Source organism: Phyllobates terribilis, unplaced genomic scaffold (genome assembly GCF_046119375.1).
Source record: "Phyllobates terribilis strain yellow unplaced genomic scaffold, ASM4611937v1 Scaffold_1__5_contigs__length_1240528914, whole genome shotgun sequence".
In the NCBI taxonomy this organism is placed as follows: domain Eukaryota; kingdom Metazoa; phylum Chordata; class Amphibia; order Anura; family Dendrobatidae; genus Phyllobates; species Phyllobates terribilis.
This window is the reverse complement of record NW_027362761.1, coordinates 506530998-506553684: the sequence shown is the minus strand read 5'-3', so window position 1 is coordinate 506553684 and position 22687 is coordinate 506530998. Positions and strand designations below refer to the sequence as shown.

The 22687-nt window shown below is 40.8% G+C and overlaps 1 protein-coding gene across 2 annotated transcripts in view; it reads right to left on the bottom strand.

Annotated features, from left to right (window-relative positions):
- ADAMTS6 (ADAM metallopeptidase with thrombospondin type 1 motif 6) overlaps window positions 1-22687 on the bottom strand; it is a 350370-nt gene that overhangs the window by 82577 nt on the left and 245106 nt on the right. For both annotated transcript variants that reach the window (XM_073680240.1, XM_073680241.1), the window contains exons 13-14: window positions 8583-8728; window positions 4802-4865 (exon numbers count right to left, since the gene is read on the bottom strand). In XM_073680240.1, coding sequence (XP_073536341.1) covers window positions 4802-4865; window positions 8583-8728 — 210 coding nt within the window. The remainder of the gene's footprint in view (window positions 1-4801; window positions 4866-8582; window positions 8729-22687) is intronic.

Genomic DNA, 22687 nt, shown 5'->3' with positions numbered 1-22687 from the left:
GCTGGGTATCCATATTCAGGACCTGTTCCTGCTTGTCGCTTATTCACCTTGACACATGGTAAGGTTTTAATACTAGAGGTTAGGACCATCCCGATTTGGGTGCACCTTGACGCTGGTAGGTTGGTTTTTACACTTTTTTTTTTAAATAAAAAACGGTGTTCACTAAGTACCCCATGTTATTTATATGCACTATTGCTTTTACGTATTTACTTACAGCAGGGTATATCTTCATTTTGTTCCTGTCTAAGGTTTTATAAGTATAATACATAGTATATATGCATCTTATTTCATATGGAGGTATACAGAGGTTTTTTTCCCATTATACAACACTGATAAAAAAAAAAAAATTCTATGTTAATAATCAGGACCAAGCTTCAGGCCATTTAACCAATTGTGGACCAATTACCATCTTAAAATTCCTGGCTGTTCTGCATATAAATGTGAGATTTTGCAGCTGCAGACTAAGATAATAGATTGTGCAGCTGCAGGAGAGACCCCTCCCTGCCTTTCTATTTTCTATGCTGGTTGTGACAGACCCTCCCTTCCTCTATAGACAGCACTCTATGAGTCCAATGTATACAGTTAACCCCTTATTGCCCCCCCCCCCCCCCCCCCCCCCATCTGGTGCAAATGCATCAGCTGTACACTATAGCTCATACCCTGCTGCATCAGCTACGATCAGTGTTGGCACCGACCGACATTGGCATTTTAACCCCTTAGACTTTAGATGCGGTTGTCAATAGTGACAACAGCATCTAGATTGCTAACAGAACGCAGGGGCTCCCTCTATAACCTCATCGTCACCCTGAGGTCGTGATGGTTGCAATAAGAGTCCATGGCCAAGTGATGGCCCTAGGGTCTGCCAGCTATTGTGTCCTGTACAGAATTTAGCAACATTTTAGTTGTAAAAATATAATTTTTCACTCCTGTCAAGCCACTTTGCATTAATTCCTGAACAGCAGCTGAAGAGTTAATAAACTATCTGACAGCGATTTTCAATATGTTGAGGGATGCGGTTTTTAAAATAGTATCACTTTTGGGAGTTTTCCAATATATAAGTCCCCAAAGTCACTTCAAAACTAAAATAAGTCCCTAAAAAAAAACAGGTTTTGTAAATTTCCTTAAAAAAAATGAAAAACTGCTGCTCAATTTTTTAAACATTCTAACATCTTTTCCTTTAGCTGGACGTCTATTCATATTGCTCCCCATGCCTGTGTGTCTACTAGCTGGGCTCAGTCTCTCAGCCCTGATCCACATGCATGTTATTTGACAAACGGTAAGGTTTTAAATATGGGGCCAAGACTCTTCCAAATAGCCATGACAAGGCAGGATGGCTTTTGCATTGTTTTGATCAAAATTATGTTAGCTAAGTACCCTATATTGTTTTCATGCACTATTGCTGTTTATTTATTGCAGGGTATTTCCATATTATGTTTCTGTCTTTGTTTTATTCTAACATCCTAACAAAATGAAAGGACATTTTACAAATGGTGCCGATTGAAAGGCAAAGATAAGGGAAATGTTATTTATTAACTATTTTGTGTGATAAGATGATCTAGATTATAGATATACATATTCAAAGTTTGAAAACTGAACATTTTTGGAAGTTTTTGTCAAATGTCTGATATTTTTAATAAATAAACCTAAAACATATTGACCTAAATACCACTAACAAAGTATAATGTGTCACGAAAAAAAAATTCTTAACATCACTCGGATATGTCGAAACATTTCAGAGTTATTGCCACATAAAGTGACACTGGTCAAATCCCTCTTACTCCCGCAGTACTGGCGATCACGTCATCGATAAGTATGGAATTCCAGCAAAAGCTGCTGGGGTCTTATCACACCTGATCATCTCAGCAATAAATAAAAATGAACAGAATAGTCAAACGTCCTGTAAAAGTATCTTAATGAGGGAGAGCAATAAATTAAAGTGTTCCAGTAATTTCAGGTACCCTTTCATAATAAACTGTCATGTGTGTCTGGTGAGGATTAACACTATTTCTTGCTATTATTTGTTTTGTATCCTGTATTTTTCACCAGATTTCTCATCTGCAGTCTCTAACTTTAGTTTTCGGTTATCTATGAACTAGAAAGAAGGTAAAGACTAGGTGTAATAATGTCTCAAATATAAAGTAAGCAAAGAGATGGATGCCGGCTTTTTTCTCTATTTAAATGGGTATTGTCAAATTATTAAACTGCTTTAATTAGTTAGACATGAAAAGAGTTCATATATAATTAGTTAGCATGAAAATAAGCAAGTTTACAAGTGACTTGCTTTTATTTATCTGCTATTATTCTCCTGCTGTGATAGCTTTTATCTTACAGAGTGTACAGCTGGTTTCAATCAAGCTCAGCCACTAGTGCCTGCCCAGACCCTGGAGTATGTGCAATACTTACATTCCAAGAGAGAAATTAACTCCCAACATCCAAGTCAGCTGTCTTCAGCCCATCGATTTCTATACAGCTGTTAGCTGCTCACCACCCTCCCGCTCCCTCTCACATCTTGACAAGTTGATACTAAAAATCTTGCAAAATCACCAGCCAGCAGCATCGGCATCTCTTAGATTAGGTCTCATTACCATGGATCTTGCTGTTCCAAGTAGTGTGCTTGTCCAAAAAATGCCCTGTTATTGCTATATGCAAATACACTGATAGCAGTGTAGACTCAGAACAAACCACAGATAGTTGCATGTGTTACAGCAGAACTTGTGCTGAGCTTTATAGTTATACTAATACTACAGCTTGACTCACCAGAATGGTCACCCAAAGAGAAGTGCCTACCACACATAAAACAGAAAGTAAGGAAACTCTGGAGAGACTGCATAGCTCTGAGCTGCTCATAAGACTATTTGGTAACACCCCTTCAAGACATATTCAGAAATAACAGCATGGATAAGATTATAGAGCAGTACTAAGCTGTGTGGCTGTGCATCCAGCTCAGGCATAAGCTAAATTACATTCTAACTGAATCGTGATCTGCTTGTCTCTCTACCTCTACTTGCTTTCTCAGTCTGCTTCTTACTCCTCCTCCCCCTTCATAAAGTATAATAACAGGTGTAACCTGACATTTCATTGTACTGGCAGTCCCTCTTGCTTTGACCAAGAGGGAATTGAGCCGTTTTTCAGAATGGATGACGAGTTTCAAACGATGGTGGGGAGTGGAAGAAGTGGCTGAAGAGGCATAGAAAGAAGCAGATTTCTCTGATGAGATACATTACAAAGTTTCTTAGATTTTCTTGCACCAGAATCCCACAATGTCTGTCAGTTATTTCATCCTTCCTCTCTGCTAGATTTCTAAAACTTAACATGGAAAAAACAGAATTCATCATTTTCCCCCATCTCACTCAACCACCCCAACAGACCTATCAATTAAAGCAAATGGCTGCTCACTCTCCCCAGTCCCACAAGCTCGCTGCCTCGGGGTAACCCTTGACTCTGATCTCTCATTCAAACCACATATCCAAGCCCTTTCCTCATCCTGCCGACTCCAAGTCAAAAATATTTCCCAGATCAGCACATTCCTTTCTCAAGAATCTGCAAAAACAATAGTGCACGCCCTCATCATCTCCCGCCTCGACTACTGCAACTTCCTGCTCTGTGGCCTCCCCTCTAACACTCTCGCAATTCTCCAATCTATGTTAAACTCTGCTGCCCGACTAATTGACCAGTGCCCCCGCTATTCCCCAGTCTCTCCTCTCTGTCAATCCCTTCACTGGCTCCCCATTACCCAGAGACTCCAGTTCAAAACACTAACCATGGCATACAAAGCCATCCACAACCCTTTCCACTTCCTGCCGACTTCAACTCAAAAATATCTCCTGGATCCGCACATTCCTCAACTACGAATCTGCAAAAATACTAGTGCATGCCCTCATCATCTCCCGCAACCTCCTACTCTGTGGCCTCCCCTCTAACACACTCGCATTTCTCCAATCTATCCTAAACTCTGCTGCCAGACTAATCCACCTGTCCCCCCGCTATTCCCCGGCCTCTCCTCTCTGTCAATCCCTACACTGGCTCCCCACTGCCGAGAGACTCCAGTTCTACCCACGGCATACAAAGCCATCCACAACCTGTCTCCCCCGTATATCTGTGACCTAGTCTCCCGGTACTTACCTACACGCAACCTCTGACCCTCACAAGATCTCCTTCTCTACTCCCCTCTTCCCACAATTGTATTCAAGATTTCTCCGATGCATCCCCTGTACTATGGAACTCTCTACCCCAACATATCAGACTCTCACCTACCATGGAAACCTTCAAAAGGAATCTGAAGACCTACCTCTTCCGACAAGCCTACAACATACAGTTACCACCAATCCATCATATCTCTGCACGACTAGCTCTGCCCCTACCTACTGTATACTCACCCATCCTTTGTAGACTGTGAGCCCTCGCGGGCAGGGTCCTCTCTCCTCCTGTACCAGTCAGCGACTTCTATTGTCTAAGATTATTGTGCTTGTTTCTATCATGTATACCCCTTTTCACATGTAAAGCGCCAAAGGCATAAATGGCGCTATAATAATAATACTGTTGATTTATGTATTTTGTTGAAAGTACAGTTCCCATATGTCCCTAGGATTCCAGCTTGTCAGTCCACTTTCCTCAATCTGTAGACATGTGTTGTCTTCAGTGTTTGGTTACCTAAAAATCATTATAACAAGGCACAATTTTGCTCAGCTGTAGGGTTAGGTGTATATACATATTAATGCTGCAGAAAACTGATAACTGCAACAATCAATCCAAGACTGACTGTAACTAACCAACATAGGGAATAAGAGTGAGGTTTACTTACATCGGTGTTACAAGAGCGGTAGCGCTTCCTTTCTCCCAGGCAATATTTTCCTCCTCCTGATGGCCTGTAAAAAGGCACTGTGCTTTACTTATGCAAGTCACATATGTTCACTGTGCCAATACATAACAACATGGATTTTATTTTAAGTCTATGAAAGTTAATTTCTAGAAATTGCGAAAATCACAATTTGACCTTTCCTTATACAATATTTTCATTACCTTTTGAGCCTTGGCAGAAATAAAGGGGAAATAGTTTCAGGATAGAAGATACAGATATAGACAAAACATGTATAGTCATGATTGTGAGCTCATCGCCTCTTGGTGATATCTGGGGCAATACAATTCTAACCTAATGACATCTAGGCTGGCGTACCACACCAAGTGTGATAGCGGACCCTACTTATTACATTAATCGTTCTGGAGGGAACACAATAATATAATGTCATATTACAGAATGTAAGAGAATGAGAAAAGCAACTTCTCATTAAAAGACAAAGAACTTAATGTAACTAAAGCATGCGGAAAACAGATTTGTATTAAATGAATACGTTATCAATGACCCAATGAACACCGTTCTTTTCTCCAATATATCTGGAGCATCTTTTCTTGGAACTCTACAAGGTGCTTTTCCTCTGTTCCCCATCTAGAATGTATGGGATGGCTACTACTACCTTCAAAAAGCTAAACTATAAATGAAAAAAAATAAATGAAAAGTGCAAAGCAAAGAAAAAAAAGTTATGAAAAATATATCAAATTGATTAATAAACACAAACAAGAAAAAGTTATAAATAAATTGCATAGAAAAAAGTGGCAAACACAGCAGGCAGTCAAATGAATTGATGGTCTCCAAGATAGGGAGAAGCTTGAGTATGGACCGAAACGCGCATCGGGGCTGGTGCTATTCCAGAAGAAGAAGATATTTATGGCTAAGCATCTTTTGATCGGCTATATACTACATTATTGCACAATTTTGGACGATGTGATAAGTCTAAGTAATTTTGGTTTCTCCATAGAGGTGCATATAATATACATCTGTATTTTCCATCCAATAGCCCAGACCATAATCAATGTTAATAAATCTTCTACAATATTTTTTGACTATTCCTCCATTATATATATGTACACATATGCTGTAACTGCAAAATGCTATAATTTATGGGCCTATGTAATTTATAGGCCAAATACTTAAAGAGGAGCTTTCTCCAAATTTTTCATGCCGAGCTGTACAGACCACATAATAATGGCTACAGGGTAGAATAAAACTTTTTTTTGTTTAGATTTTTAATTTTGCCTCTCAGTTGCACAAATATTTGCAATCAAAGTACTTAGCAATTAATGAGTTAACTTTTTTAACTTTTGTTAAGTCCAAATGGTGTTATCAGATAGAAACTCATACAGGGAGAAGTAGTACAAGCCACCTGTGATAACTATCTGATAAGCCACCTGTGATAACTATCTGATAACACCCACTTGGACTTAACAAAATTTAACTCATTAGGTGTCAAATACTTTGATAGCTAATATCTCCGCAATGACGAAGCGGAATAAAATAAAAAAAATGTTATTCCGCTCTGCAGCCATTACTACATTGTGTATCCAATTCAACATGTAAAATTTGGTGAAAAGTCATCTTTAATATAGGTGGTCTTGGAGGCCCTTAACTCATGTCTCCTCCCTGCTGCATTTGCCGCCTTCCTCTGTGTGACTCCTCTTTTTTAACCCTTTCATATGTATTTATTAATAAAATTGCTATGTTTTGTTCACTTTTTTCTTGGCTCTATACCTTTTTTTTTTGTTACACAAAAGTACAACTCCATGGGAGTGGGGAGTAGTGAATATTCATGCACTTTAATAGGGGGCACACTGACCGCCAGCCGCTGTGGGTACAGTTCGCGCGCTATTAGGAAGAATGAATGGTCACTGCCCCCCACGCTCACAGTCCCGGCGTGGGGAACGGTGACTATTCTGGCACAGCATCTCAGTGTGGGGCTGCATGGCGGTGACGTCATGCGTGGCTCACACTGTGACATCAGTGCTGGCAGCAGAGCAGGACGCAGCGCTGGAGCACAGGGAAGAAAGGTGAGTAGAAGTATTTATTTTTTTGTGAGCAGCATGGGATGGGGGTGCCAAGCATACCAGGAAGAGGGATGAGGGGTGCCATGCATACCAGAAAGAGGGATGAGGGGGGGGTCATACATACCAGGAAGAGGGATGAGGAGTGCCATGTATACCAGGATGAGGGATGAGGTGGGCCATGCATACCAGGATGAGGGGTGCCATGCATACTAGGATGAGGGGTGCCATGCATACCAGGAAGAGGGATGAGGGGGGCCATGCACACCAGGATGAGGGGTGCCATGCATACCAGGAAGAGGGATGAGGATGGCCATGCATACCAAGAAGGGGGATGAGGATGGCCATACATACCAGGATGAGGGGTGCCATGCATACTAGGATGAGGGGTGCCATGCATACCAGGAAGAGGGATGAGGGGGGCCATGCACACCAGGATGAGGGGTGCCATGCATACCAGGAAGAGGGATGAGGATGGCCATGCATACCAAGAAGGGGGATGAGGATGGCCATACATACCAGGAAGAGGGATGAGGGGGGCCATACATACCAGGAAGAGGGATGAGGGGGGCCATGCATACCAGGGTGAGAGATTAAGGGTGCCATGCATACCAGGATGAGGGGTGCCATGCATACTGGGATGAGGGGAGCCATGCATACTTGGATGAGGGGTGCCATGCATACTTGGATGAGGGGGGCCATACATACCAGGATGAGGGGTGCCATGCATAAGAGGATGAGGGGTGCCATGCATACCAGGATTATGGGGGTGCCATGAATTCCAAGATGAGGGGTGCCATGCATTCCAGGATGGGGATCAGGGGGTGCCATGCATACCAGGATGGGGATCAGGGGTGCCATGCATACCAGGATGGGGATCAGGGGTGCCATGCATACCAGGATGGGGGATCAGGGGTGACATGCATACCAGGATGGGGGATCAAGGGTGCCATGCATACCAGGATGGGGGATCACGGGTGCCATGCATACCAGGATGGGGGATGGGGGATCAGGGGCGCCACGCATACCAGGATGGTGGATTGGGGTGCCATGCATGCCAGGATGGTGGATTGGGGTGCCATGCATGCCAGGATGGTGGATTTGGGTGCCATGCATGCCAGAATGGGGATGAGGGGTGCCATGCATATCAGGATGGGGATGAGGGGTGCCATGTATAACAGAAAGGAGGGGCCATATATACTAGGATGGGGAATATTAACAGAATTGGGGGACGTTACCCCTATACCACTGTCAGCAGCAGACCCCCTCCCCAATAACAGTGCATCATGACCACATTTTTTGCTTACATTTTTTTTTTTCCTCCTCTAAAACATAGGTGCGTCTTATGGTTCGGTTCGTCTTATAGTCCGAAAAATACGGTAATTGGTTACATTAATATAATAGCATTTATGTATCAAAAATAGAGAAAAAGTGGAAGCATTACCCAAAGCAGCCAATCAGATGTAATTTCAAAAACACTTAAAATTAAACCTGATAAGTCACTATGAGCAAGAAGGCCACTTTTGATGCAGAAGATCTGATGTGGAACTTTTTTTTTTTAAATACTCAGATATTTAACTTTGCATCTGAATTTTGTATTTAACTTTGGAAGAACAAACAGTAAAATTATAACATGCAAAAAATAATAAAACATAAAAAAGGATTCAAATGTTTCTTTAGGTTGGCTCAGGCTTACTTTAGTTACTTACGCTGGACTGTCACAGTGTCTTATAGATGACGAGACCCCTCCACCACAGGTCCTGGTGCACTCTCCCCATACTGACCATGGACCCCAGTCGCCATCTAAACTTTTAGGCCAGGTTCCAAAAGTTACACATTCACCTTGAAAACACCACTAGAAATAAATAGACCAGAGAGAACATGAAAACTTGCCTAAGACTAGTAGGAAGACCGCTACATTCAGACATTGGTCCATTATATTATTTAAAAAATGCCAATAATGACATATCCCACACATTATATTAATATAAAGGAGTAAGCCAGACCTGCCAGCTCAACCCCGACGCGCGTTTTGGCGTGGGCCTTTGTCAAGGGGCGTCGGGGTTGAGCTGACAGGTCTGGCTTCTGACACATCGCTATACAGGTATTTTACCAACACTTTACATGTCTCGTTTTGGTTCTAGATAACAATGTGGATGTACAAAAGTACATTATTTTTCCTGTTATAGCATACCAGTGACTGTGATTACTTGTTACCAATGCATATGTGTTATCAAATGGATATTGTCATCCTTTAGATATATTTATGGTTGCCATATGCACTTTCACCTAGTCTACCTGTGTGCTCTCTTTTTTCATATGGCAATTGCTGCTGATGTTTTTATTCCACTCTAATCTGCTTGTAATTTTAAATAATAAAGTCTATTTTTGCATACTATGGACGCTGTTATCATTATCTAGGCGACACAGTGGTCTCTCCCCCTGTTTTCAGCATATTATGTAGCATGGAAAGATTCAAATAAAATATAACTTTAATATCAAATAAATTCTAGATCCACATGTGGGCTTTTTATGGCCTACAATAATAATCAAGGATACCTAAAAAGTACAAATTACAAAGGTAAGACTCTCCTTGTCCAAACAGCAGCCAATTTTTGCTTGCAACAAGGTCACCTTCATAATAATATGTACCACAACCAAGTAGGACAAACACTACTCAGAAAGATAGAACCTGCAGAAGATAGCAGGAGACAAAGCTATATCGTCTTCAGCATACAACACACTGTGTGAAACATATTTTTTACAGTGTCATGCTGACTCCTCATTTTCCGACACCTCTGGAGTTTCCAAAGCAATTTTCTGACTGTTGACTCAATTTAATTGGAACTGTTGCAATCAGTCAATGGATTGTTTACAGAAAACTCCTTTTTAGAAAGTAAAACAGAGCGGGGCCAAGTGTTCTGCCAATTAATTAAGTAGAGGAGTCAGGTGCTGCAAGACATTACTAAGCTGGATCCACAATCTGTGTCATACCAACAAGTGTGCTTGCTAATGGTGGTGTCATACGGGCCAAAGCGAGGAGTAGACTGGAGAAAGTAAAATAAGATAAGTAGATATATATAGTTTTCCATATATTCGCTCTCCATTCACGATCTACTCCTGACATTTGCTTCAAAAACTAAATGGCAGGTGTCAGACGGTCATATTTTCTCTCATCAGAGAGAATTGGACAATTATGCAAATGACACTCTGATCAAACTATGATCAGAGTTTGATCCAAGTGTCAGCATGGCACAATCGGATCCGGATGAGGAGAAGATGGAGAAAAAATGTCTCCATCTTCTCCATTGTGTCAGTGCACAGAAATCGGACTGCACTCAGACGTCATCCAAGTGAAGTCCGATGTTTCCAACGCACTCATAGACTTGAATGGGTGAGTTGAATTGCAGCATGATACGATTTTTTCCCACTGACAGATTCACTGTCCCACTGCCCCATTGAATAACATTGGACCAAGTGCTATCCGATAAAAAAAAATAATAATCAGACAGCACTCGTCCGATGTATACGCTCGTATGAGCGATATCATATAAAGCGATATATGTCTGGCCCTATTGATAAGGGTTACTTACCATATTCTTGAATTATTGCTATTGGTACTATCTTGGTTGCTGTTTTTTGTAAGCCAAAACCTCTCCAGATTACTGATCTGGAGAGAAATGAAAATGGCTGTTCAACCACGTTCACCATCCAACCTGACGGAACTGGAGAGGATCTGCAAGGAAGAATGGCCGAGGATCCCCAAATCCAGGTGTGAAAAACTTGTTGCATCATTCCCAAGAAGACTCATGGCTGTACTAGCTGAAAAGGGTGCTTCTACTCAATACTTAGCAAAGGGTCTGAACACTTATGACCATGTGATATTTCAGTTTTTCTTTTTTAATAAATTTGCAAAAATTTCTACATTTCTGTTTTTTTTCAGTCAAGATGGGGTGCAGAGTGTACTTTAATGAGAAAAAAATGAACTTTTTAGAATTTACCAAATGGCTGCAATGAAACAAAGAGTGAAAAATGTAAAGGGGTCTGAATACTTTCCGTACCCACTGTATATAGGGATGGTAGGACAGGTAGGGTGATGTTAGATCCAAGAAATCCAAAAAGGCCAAGAAACAAAAAATTCTGCCGGGGTATGTAAACTTTTGAGCACAACTATAAATCTAAACTTTTTATCTCAGTGGACGTGGTCCTCAACTTTTCTCTGTGGGCGTCTTCTTGAAGACCAGTTGGCCAACAAGACTAAATTTATATACAGAGGGCAAAAGGGGCCATATCTTAGGAACGGAAAGGAGCAGGAACTAAAGAAAAACAATGCCAGATTCAGGAGAACAGCACCATTTACACGAGGTTAAAAAAAAGATATTTACGGTAAGAGCCAGGTCCTCTTTAAACTTCGTGCATGTCTTATTTTGTGCCGTTTTTTGGTGGATCAAACTTGGCTATGCAATTTTTGAGGCTCGGATAAAAATGGATGGCACACAGACCTCATCTTCTTTTTCCTAGATTTATTAATTTTGCTTCTGCAAAAATACTGACACAGACATGTGAATGTGCCCTTACCCCAAGTTACCATAAAAGGCATTTAGAAGCTATAAAAAAACACAAATATGTGAAAAATATTTACTTGAAACCAGTAGTATATCCATTTATAAAGATATCTTTAGATTATCATGGGTGTTAGTAAATAACACATATGAGGTCAGGGGTCCATTCATGTTCACAAATTTATTTTCAGTAAAAGACACAATTTAGTGTCAAACAAAATGGACGCTCCCTGCAATTAAAATGTCTATAACATATACGGTGCGCCAATGAGCCCTAAAATCTACCCAGACAAGATAGAGAGGTGGTTAAGCATTCTGTCCCACAGCTTTGGATACATCTTGTTCACTGCCGGTTGCATGAAAGACTCTTTGTAATTCAGATCACTGCCAAACGAATAACAGCCGCTTGGGTGTTCTAAGAGTTTTTTTTGTGGTTGCATTAATGAATGATGAAACGAAAGAGAGCACTTTTCATGTCTTCTCAACAATCAACCCTATAGGATAACCCCAACCCCTGAAAAAAAAGGGGATGCTTCCAGGAGGCATGAGACTGCTGCAGAGAGACGAGATGGTCTCACCAGGTCACATACAGTAGCTCGACATCCATGCAATTGGCTATGTGTGAATGAAATTACGTCAGCCTAGAATGCACAGTGAAGAAATGGAGAGGAAACAAGCGAGATCGAGGGTGAGAGCCGGTCAATGGGATCATGGCCAGATTCCCAGATGAGGCAGCTAAAAGATGCTAGCAAGAGAAAAGCCGCCATTCATAAAACACCGAACAAAGTAAGTATAGCAGCAAAACACACAGCAGATTCACAGGAGGGAAAGACCTGAGCAAATTTCTGATGAATCACAACATGGACAATAGGGAAATGTGGCTTTCTCCTTTTCTATCATAGTGGTAATATGGCCCTTCCACTTCATCCTTCAACATTAATACAAATTCATTATTGCAGCCACTTCTTAGGCAGAAGGTAATACAAGCTGATAACTACTGTCACAAAAATCCTGGCTTCTTCCAGACAAGATTTTATCATCATATGTCTGTGTCTCGTACATGCAAGTCTCTACAAAAAATGAGCTACTGAATTACAAAGGTTTTTTTTTTTTTTAAGTAATTCTCCAAAAAGAGTTCTTCTAATATCTCCAGTCAGTAGCCAAACCCTTAGGCCACATTCACACATTCAGTATTTCATTTGCTTCAGTATTTATAAGCCAAAATCAGAAGCAGAACAATCAGAGAAGTATAATCGATACACGTCACCACTTCTACATTTATAACCCACTCCTGGATTTAGCTTACAAATACTGATGTGAAATACTGACCAAATACTGAACGTGGCCTTGAACTGAATCATTAGGAATTACCAATTGCTTAAAGGGGTGTTCTCAAGTTTGAAAGTCATCTCCTGCCCAAAGTTTAGGGCATAACTTTCCGATCGTTGGGAGTCTGACCACAGTTTCCCCCACAGATCGCGAGAACTAGAGCTCTGAAGAGCTGTGACTGAATGGAGCGGAGGACGATCATGCACATTGCCTCTCCATTCATTCTAATAGAAGCACCAAAGATCAGCCGAGTGCCGCAATCTCCGTCGCTCCCATTAAGAGTGAAGCAGTCGTGATCGTCCTGCGCTCCTTTCAGGCTCTTCAGATCCCTGGTTCTTGGGATCAGTAAGGGCAACGGTGGTCAGAGCCCCAGCAATCGGAAACTTATCACCTATCCAGTGGATAACTTTTAAACTTGAGAAGACCCCTTTAAATCAGATTTTTATAATGAATAAAATCTTTGTTGATATTTTTTTTTCCTATCACTATATTTATTAAAAAAAAGAAAGAAGAATATTTAGCAATTTTTACAAAGGCCTAATTTAACACTTTTACTTTCTGCAATGACTCAGACCTTATCTTTGGTCTAAACGCCTTCTGCACATACTCCAATCTGGGCAAAGGTCATTGCGAAGGGATGGGGAGAAGGTAAGCAGATACCTAATCCATTGTCCATAGCGGATCCTATGTTATCAGCTGTGTATAGAGGTGTTACATGTCTTTGTAATCCCGTCTGTCATGACAATGAGACTACTGAAAAGTGATCTGAACAGAAGAGGAAATATGACTCTAGCCTTGAGGCAGGAGTAAAATGTCATTTTTTTTGTCTACTATACAATAGAAAGTAATATGGAAATTTAAAAAAAATATATATCAAAATGTATAAAAATTACTTTTAACATAAAAACCGGATTTAAATAATAGGTCATTTTCTGAGAACAAATTCCCTTTAGTAATTCCATGTTAACAAGCAACAAGTTACAACAAAAATAAGTCATGCTAATGCTTTTAAGTACGATCAATATCACTGAGCATTTTATCTATCAGGACAATAGAGAAAAAACTAACAGTACAGAAGATAGCTAAAGTCCTGATTGTGTGAAAAAAAGCTAGGAAAACGCAAAAACATTTTGTTTCTTATTTCCTGTTAATTACGAATTCTATGATTTTCATCACGGCACTTCTGTACTGATTACATGTGCACACTTCGTTCCATGAAAAAGCCATTTATAGTGCCAAAGATGAGATTAAATTCAGTCCTATAAGACTCAGGAATCCTTGCTCAAAGCTATTCTTGTGATTGGCGGGGTCCCGATGCTGGGTCCCCCCAGTGATCAGACACTTACCACCTGCACCTTATCTCTGAAAATATCTTTGTAAAAGTTGAAGATTTGTTGCAGAAGGTTCTGCGATTAACAAATGAATGAGACAATGTGAAATCCATGTGCTTGCTACCAAAAACTATTGAGATGAAAGGAACAGATTATCAATCACAGACATTTCTGCAACCAAACAAACATGTAAGGATATTCTACAACTTTAACAATTTGACAAGTATTCGCTACTAATTTATTCCATGTTGATATTCTTTCAACTAAGTTTATCAGCTTTTACCCAACTTCTTGTGACTGATAACAGACTTGATAAACGAGGAGGAGGTGTTGCATTGTATGTTAGAAAAGCGTATATCTGCACAGAGATTGAAGCTTCAGAGACTGGGAGTTCTGTGGAAACTGTTTGGGTTAGGCTGTGTGCCCACGTAGCATTTTTCAAGCGTATATGCTGCGGAATTTCCGCAGCGTAAACGCTTGAAAAACGCATGTATATCCGCACCCCATGGTCCCCAATGGGATTCCGCAAGTTCTATGCACATGCTGGGGATTTTTCCGCAGCGTTTATGCCGCGTTCAAAAATCCGCAGCATGTCATTTAATTTTGCGTTTCCGCAAGCGGAATTGCCTTTGTCCAATGCATAAAAAACGCAAGGCAATTCCGCATGTGGAAAACGCGTGATAAACGCGCGAAAAATGCGCGATAAACGCGTGCGGAATTCCGCATGCGTTTTTCCGGGAGAGGACTTGCATTTATGCAGCAGAAATTTTCTGCTTCATAAATGCAACGTGGGCACATAGCCTAAGAATACAAGGAGAGAACAACGGAAAGGACACCATTGTAGGCATTTACTACAGGCCACCTGGGCAAGCTGAAGATATGGATGAACTCTTTATGTATCAAATGACCAAGTTCTCCAAAAAATATGACGTAGTGGTCATGGGAGATTTCAACTATCCAGACATTTGTTGGGAATCTCTCTCAAGTAAAACTAACAGGTCAAGCAAATTCTTATCCTCTCTTGCTGACAACTTTATCTTCCAAAAGGTAGGGGAGAAAACAAGGGGATCTGCTACTTTGGATCTAATCCTTATAAACAGGGAGGAAATGGTTGAGGAGGTAAAGGTGGCTGGGACCCTAGGAGGCAGCGATCATGCTATTATAGAATTTTGGATAACTAGAGGAGGAAGACATGTGAAGACTCAAACTTCAAGGTTAGATTTTAGAAAGGCAGATTTTAAGAGACTCAGAAAGAGAATAGGAGGGATCCAATGGCTGGATGTCCTTAAGGACAAAAATGTCCAGGAAGGATGGGAAATTTTTAAAAATGAGATTCTCAAAGCACAATCGTTAACAATCCCGAAAAGTAGGAAGAATGGGAAGCATTTAAGGAAACCAGGATGGATGAACACAGAACTTAAACACATGCTAAAAAGAAAGAAAGAAATGTTTATTAAATGGAAAGAGGGAGGCATATCTAAAGAAGATTATAATGCAGTCTGCAGTTCCTGTAGGGCACGTATCAGGGTAGCTAAAGCTGACAATGAATTAAGGCTTGCAAGAGATGTCAAAAGCAATAAAAAAGGATTTTGGGGGTATGTCAAAAGTAAAAGAAAAGTCAAAGATGCTATAGGATTTTTACAGGATGAAAATGGAGAAATGGTAAGAGAGGATGTTGAGAAGGCCGAACTTTTTAATTCCTATTTTGCATCTGTTTTCTCTCAGAAAGAAAATGTAACATCAACTGATCTTCACTGTCCTTTTAAAGGAATAGAGGAATCCAAGTTATCTGTAAACAGAAAGATTGTGAGGGAATATTTAGCTAACATAAATGAGTTCAAGTCTCCAGGTCCAGATGAATTACACCCCAGAGTACTGAAGGAGATCGTAGAAGAAATTTTAGAACCACTCTCCATAATCTTTGAAAATTCTTGGAGAACAGGAGAAGTCCCAGAAGACTGGAGAAGAGCAAATGTTGTTCCTATCTTCAAAAAGGGGAAGAAGGTGGACCCAGGGAACTATAGGCCGGTGAGTCTGACTTCTATACCAGGAAAGATCTTTGAACAAATTATTAAACAACATGTATGTAAGTACATGGATAAGAATGAAGTGATTAACCAGAGTCAGCATGGGTTTGTAACTAACAAGTCATGTCAGACTAACTTAATTTCCTTCTATGACAGAATCACTGACTGGGTGGATCAGGGAAATGCTGTAGATATAGTATATCTTGACTTCAGCAAAGCATTTGACAAAGTATCTCACACCATCCTTATTGAAAAAATGACCAAGTATGCAATGGACCAGGCAACTGTTAGGTGGATTCATAACTGGCTTAGTGATCGGACTCAAAGGGTGGTTGTAAATGGCTTCACATCCAGCTGGATGAATGTCTCAAGTGGGGTACCACAGGGCTCCGTCCTGGGACCTGTATTGTTCAACATCTTTATCAATGATTTAGATGAAGGAATTGAGGGTAAACTGATTAAATTTGCTGATGACACAAAGCTAGGAGGGATAGCTAATACTAGAGAAGAGAGAGAGAGGATTCAAAAAGACCTAAATAAACTGGAGCAGTGGGCAGCAACCAACAGAATGGTTTTTAACAGGGAAAAATGCAAAGTACTACATCTGGGCAATAAAAATGAAAAAAACATATACAGAATGGGAGGAATAGAGCTAAGCAACAGTACATGTGAAAAAGACTTAGGTATACTAATAGATCATAGACTGAACATGAGTCAACAGTGTGATGCAGCAGCAAAAAAGGTAAATACAATTCTGGGATGTATTAACAGAAGCATACAGTCTAGATCACGTGAAGTCATTATCGGTCTTTACTCCTCTTTGGTCAGACCTCATCTGGAATACTGTGTACAGTTTTGGGCACCACATTTTAAAAAAGACATAGACAAACTGGAGCAAGTTCAGAGAAGAGCGACCAGAATGGTGACTGGTCTGCAAACCATGTCCTATGAGGAACGGTTGCAGGATTTGGGAATGTTTAGCTTGCAAAAAAGAAGACTGAGAGGAGACTTAACAGCTGTCTACAAATATGTCAAGGGCTGTCACATTGTAGAAGGATCATCTTTATTCTCATTTGCACAAGGAAAGACTAGAAGCAATGGGATGAAACTAAATGGGAGGAGACACAGATTAGATATTAGAAAAAACTTTTTGACAGTTAGGGTGATTAATGAGTGGAACAGGCTGCCACGAGAGGTGGTGAGTTCCCCTTCAATGGACGTCTTCAAACAGAGGCTGGACAGACATCTGTCTGAGATGATCTAGTGAATCCTGCTTTGAGCAGGGGGTTGGACCAGATGACCCAGGAGGTCCCTTCCAACTCTACCATTCTATGATTCTATGATTAAGCTCTTCTTCTATCATCATCACTGGAAGGTCTTCAGGAGAGGCTGGCAAGACTAACCATACTGCATATTGTGAATATTCTATATATATTTAATACACTATACCAAGGGTGGGGAATTTCATGTCCGAGGGAAGTTTACAGCCTACAATTACCTTTTTGGCAGCCTTGGGCAGAATGCAGAGCGCAGTGCTCAGGCCGACAGCTGGGTTTTGACTGCCACCAGCCCTTTAATTTTTTTTCTTGCAAAGTGGGCTACCGAATGCTGAGGCGCGTGCAATGAAATATTACGTCCTGATGCCAGTGCCAGCATCAGGATGTACCTTGTGGGCGGAGTTAGTGTGCAGCTTGTACGGCCCCCGAAGGATGGTATACATATCCAAATGGCCCTTGTCAGAAAAAAAAGGTTTTCCACCCCTGTACTATACCATGGAAATTCAGAAAAGTAATGCAGTGGCAATCAAACTGGCTGTAAGGAGGAAACTGAAGAGGTTTTCCAGATCTTGGAAATGACATGACTGCTGAGTCAAGTGATTGGCCACAGTGGTCAAGTGCAGTAGTTATGGCATCACCACTGCTAACATGTCATCAAAGACTGGGGCAGCAAAGGAAAGGCATCACTGGAGTGGCAGGGGGTTAGTAAGGACGATTTTCTAATTTTTACACCGATCATTACCTTTTTTTGTTATTATTGTAGTCCACAACAAAATATCATACAGAATGTAAGTCACATCAAAAAGCAAAATCAGGAGATGAACGTTTTGTTTTAGCCAAGTGATGTCACCCTTTAGGCTGGACCAGTCACAAAATACAAGTGAGCACTCAATCCCAGTGTTGCACATTATTAGGCCTCATTCAGATGTCTTTTTTTGCGCATTTCATCAGCGTTTGGTCAGTTAATGACCAGTCTTTCAAGTTTCTCTTGGTAAACAATGACTGAAAAACAGACAGCACTAGGATGTAACTTGGATGTGGTCCGTGTGCTGTCCAAGTTTTTCACGAATCTATAGACTTGCATTGGCAAATCTGATTCAATTCTCAGATCAAAAATGGACATGGCTTTTTTTTTTTTTTTTCCCTTACACAAAAACATGTGAATAGTCCCATAGAATATAATTGGTCGGTGTTTTATGCAGTAAAGAAAAAAAAAAGAATGGAACTCCGATATGAAACACTGACGTCTGAATGAGATCTAACTCTGGAATCACGCACATTTTTTGCTGTAATTTTTGATGCAGTTATTTGAGCCAAATCCAAAAGGGATGGCAAATATAAAAGAAAAACTTGCAATTCTCTTCCATGTCTAACCCCCTTCTAGGTTTGCCTCCAAACTCTGCATGAACGTTTCTAGCCCAAGAGAATACAAAGAGAGTGCAACACTGGATTAGAGTTCTCACATGTACTGTGCCTGGTCCAGCCCATATGATGGCATCACCATCCAAGCACAGACTGCGAAAGTAGATTCAATGTCAAAATATTTCATCACTGAACAAAGAAAGCTGTATTTAGAATACATGGCCCCTTTAAAGATTTTGTGAAGCCTCAATGGTTTTGTTATATTGTGTAACAAGACGCCGCAACATACGCTGCTGACCGCATTCAACATCGTTCAGCATAAAACGGACAATGATACACATGCAATGTCAACGACTGATCAAATATTTGTACGACAAAACTAAAACACCAGTCTCTACATGAAAAAGAAAGCACCAGCACCTTACTGTACGATATACAATACACAACGGCAGATATTATTTATCAGCGCTGGCTACAAAGCTCTGAACAAATGTATAAATAAGGGGGGTTCATGTCCTCCTTAAAAGGCTTTTGTTACATGCGGTAGGGAGGAACTCGCAAGCTACACTTCTCATTTTTCGGCATGTGGGCTTAAATACATTTCATCACCCAATTCAAGATGTAAGCTGCCAGTGACAAATGCAAACCCGGATTAAACTGCTCCAAATCTGCGAGCTGCTTATGTTAACCTAAACTATAAATGACCCATAGTCACCAACCGAAACCAAAGACGTTTTTTTGAGAGAGTTATTCTCCAAGTCCTCTTGATTTACAGAATGTCTGAAGAATAAAGCGATGTTCCCAGTGATGTTCTAAATGACTTGGATAATGCCTAAAATTCAGAAAAATGACCTATTGCAGAAATAAGTATAAAATATACCTAGACCAGATAAATAACACAAACGTAAAGGGTAATAAATGAAAAATATATGAATACTTTACATGATACAGAATGAAAAATTACAAAAGTTGCCACCAGCTGATCTTTCATCAGTACTGAAAGGCTAAATTCGCACAATGAGTATTTTGTGAGTTTTCAATATTGCAGAATTTCAGCTAAATTAGGTTACATGTGTTTTTTCATTGCATTTTTTTACATGCGTTTTTGACGCTGTGGTTAGTGTTTCTTTTTGGTATGTCATGCTTTATTTTTGATACTTCCTGGTATTTGGCTTTGACACCACTTTATTCATACAGTCATTTGTGGATTACATGTGTTTTCAGTGCGTCTCTACAGCGAAAATACATATGCCTTTTTACCTGTGGATTTTCATGCAATTCTATGGGGAAAAACCCTCACAGAAAACTCAGCGTAATCACAAGAGAAATTGACTTGTTGCGGATTTGAAACACGCACCACAGGTCAGTTTACAAGAAAAAAAAAAAAAAAAAACACAGGGGACATGAGATTTCTATCAATCACATCCACCTTGCTGGAACTTTAAGACGCTGCGTTTTTTGAGAAGCGAAAATACAGTGTCAAAAACTCCCCAAAAAACTCTTCATGGGAACTTAACCTAAAGACATGTACACACAAGCCAAAATGGCTTCAGAATTTCTAGCAAAAAAAATCTGCAAAGCTTTCTAGTACTAGCAAAATGCATCAGAATTTTAAATTCTCATCCACACACTGAATATTTTCTATGTGAAAATTGACCAATGGTGCAGATTTTTGAATAGGCCGCATGTCAATTTCTTTTGCAGATAAATTCAATTCTCAATTCAAATCCCCAATAAAGCTCAATTTTTGTAGATTTTGCTGCAAAATTTTATTAAAAAACAACCTCCAAACCCAAGATTAAAAAGGACATTTCACCAATTTGAGCATGTTAAACTGGCCAAATTATGGAGCAGTAGCTGCGGAGCTGAGTAAAACATAGTTTTAATGTTTTTATTTTTCTCTACTTTGCGTAGATATCAGCTTGTAAAATTTTGTTTATGATTTATTTTAAAGTTCAAATGGGAGTTATCAGAGATTTGTCTATGGGGAATGTACTTCTTTCTTTGGGTGACCAATCATAAGCAGGCAACATCATACAGGGGAGAAAAGAACATGGTCTCCTCTCCTCAATGATCTCTGCTGCTTCTGTGTAGAGATACAGAAGAGTTGAGTTACGTATCATTACAAATACTTCCAGACCTCATATCATGGCAGGCATGTGTGGGGTGAAAGAGCGCTGACAGCACGGTGAGATGAGATTTGGAAGTGTTTATAATGATACATAACTCAGCTCAGCTATAAGTCTACACTGTAGCTTCATAGTTGAGCATCATTACAAACACTTTCATCTCTCATCACGGGGTGCTGTCAGCTCTCACCCTTCTCCCACACTGACTTCTGTAAGATGAGATCTGTGAACGTTTGTAATGATACATGACTCCGCTCTACTGCATCTCTACACAGTTGCTGCAGAGATCAGTAAGGACAGGAGGGCATATTCTTCTTTCCCCTGTATCTTTCAGCATGCTTATGAATGGTCAATCTCATGCAGGAAAAAAAAACACACATCCACAGAGACAAAGCTCTAGTAGAGCCCATGTTGAACTTTAACATAAACCATAATTTAAATTCGACAAGCTAATATCTCTGCAATGGAGGAGAAATTAAGCTCTGTAACCACTATTATTATTATTTATTATTATAGCGCCATTCATTCCATGGCGCTTTACATGTGAAAGGGATATACATAGCACAAACAATTACAATAAGTTTGAACAATACAAGTCGGCGACTGGTACAGGAGAAGCAAAGACCCTGCCCGTGAGGGCTCACAGTCTACAGGGGATGGGTGAGGATACAGTAGGTGAGGGTAGAGCTGGTCATGCAGTGAATGGTGGAGCGAGGTTTACTGCAGGTTGCAGGCTTGTCGGAAGAGGTGGGTCTTCAGGTTCATTTTGAAGGTTTCCACGATAGGTGAGAGTCTGAAGTGTTGGGGAAGAGAGTTCCAGAGTAGGGAGGATGCATGGGAAAAAATCTCGTATACGATTGTGGGAAGAGGAGATAAGAGGGGAGTAGAGAAGGAGATCTTGTGAGGATCGGAGGTTGCGTGTAGGTAAGTACCGGGAGACTAGGTCACAGATATATGGGGGAGACAGGTTGGGGATGGCTTTGTATGCCGTGGTTAGGGTTTTGAACTGGGGTCTCTGGGCAAAGGGGAGCGAGTGAATGGATTGACAAAGAGGACAGTCCGGGGAATAGCGGGGGGACAGGTGGATTAGTCGGGCTGCATAGTTTAAGATAGATTGGAGGGGTGCGAGAGAGGTAGAAGGGAGGCCACAGAGCAAGAGGTTGCAGTAGTCGAGGCGGGAGATGATGAGGGCGTGCACTAGTGTTTTTGCAGATTTGTGGTTGAGGAATGTGCGGCTCCGGGAGATATTTTTGAGTTGGAGTCGGCAGGAAGTGGAAAGGGCTTGGATATGTGGTTTGAAGGAGAGGTTAGAGTCCAGGGTTACCCCGAGGCAGCGGGCTTAAGGGATTGGGGAGAGTGGGCAGCCATTGACTTTGATGGATAGGTCGGTTGGGGGGGGTTGAGTGAGACGGTGGAAAAATGATGAATTAAGTTTTGTTCATGTTAACTTTTAGAAATCTGTCAGAGAAGAAGGATGAAATAGCGGACAGACATTGTGGGATTTTGGTTAGTAGGGAGAAGATATCGGGTCCAGAGAGGTAGATCTGTGTGTCATCAGCATAGAGGTGATACTGAAAGCCATGGGACTCTATGAGCTGTCCCAGGCCGAAAGTGTAGATGGAGAAGAGCAGGGGTCCTAGGACTGAACCCTGGGAGACACCGATAGATAGGGGGCGAGATGAGGAGGTGGTGTGCGAGTGGAAGACACTGAATGTCCAGTCAGCTAGGTATGAGGAGATCCAAGATAGGACCAAGTCTGTGATGCCAAGAGATGAGAGAGTCTGTAGTAAGAGGGAA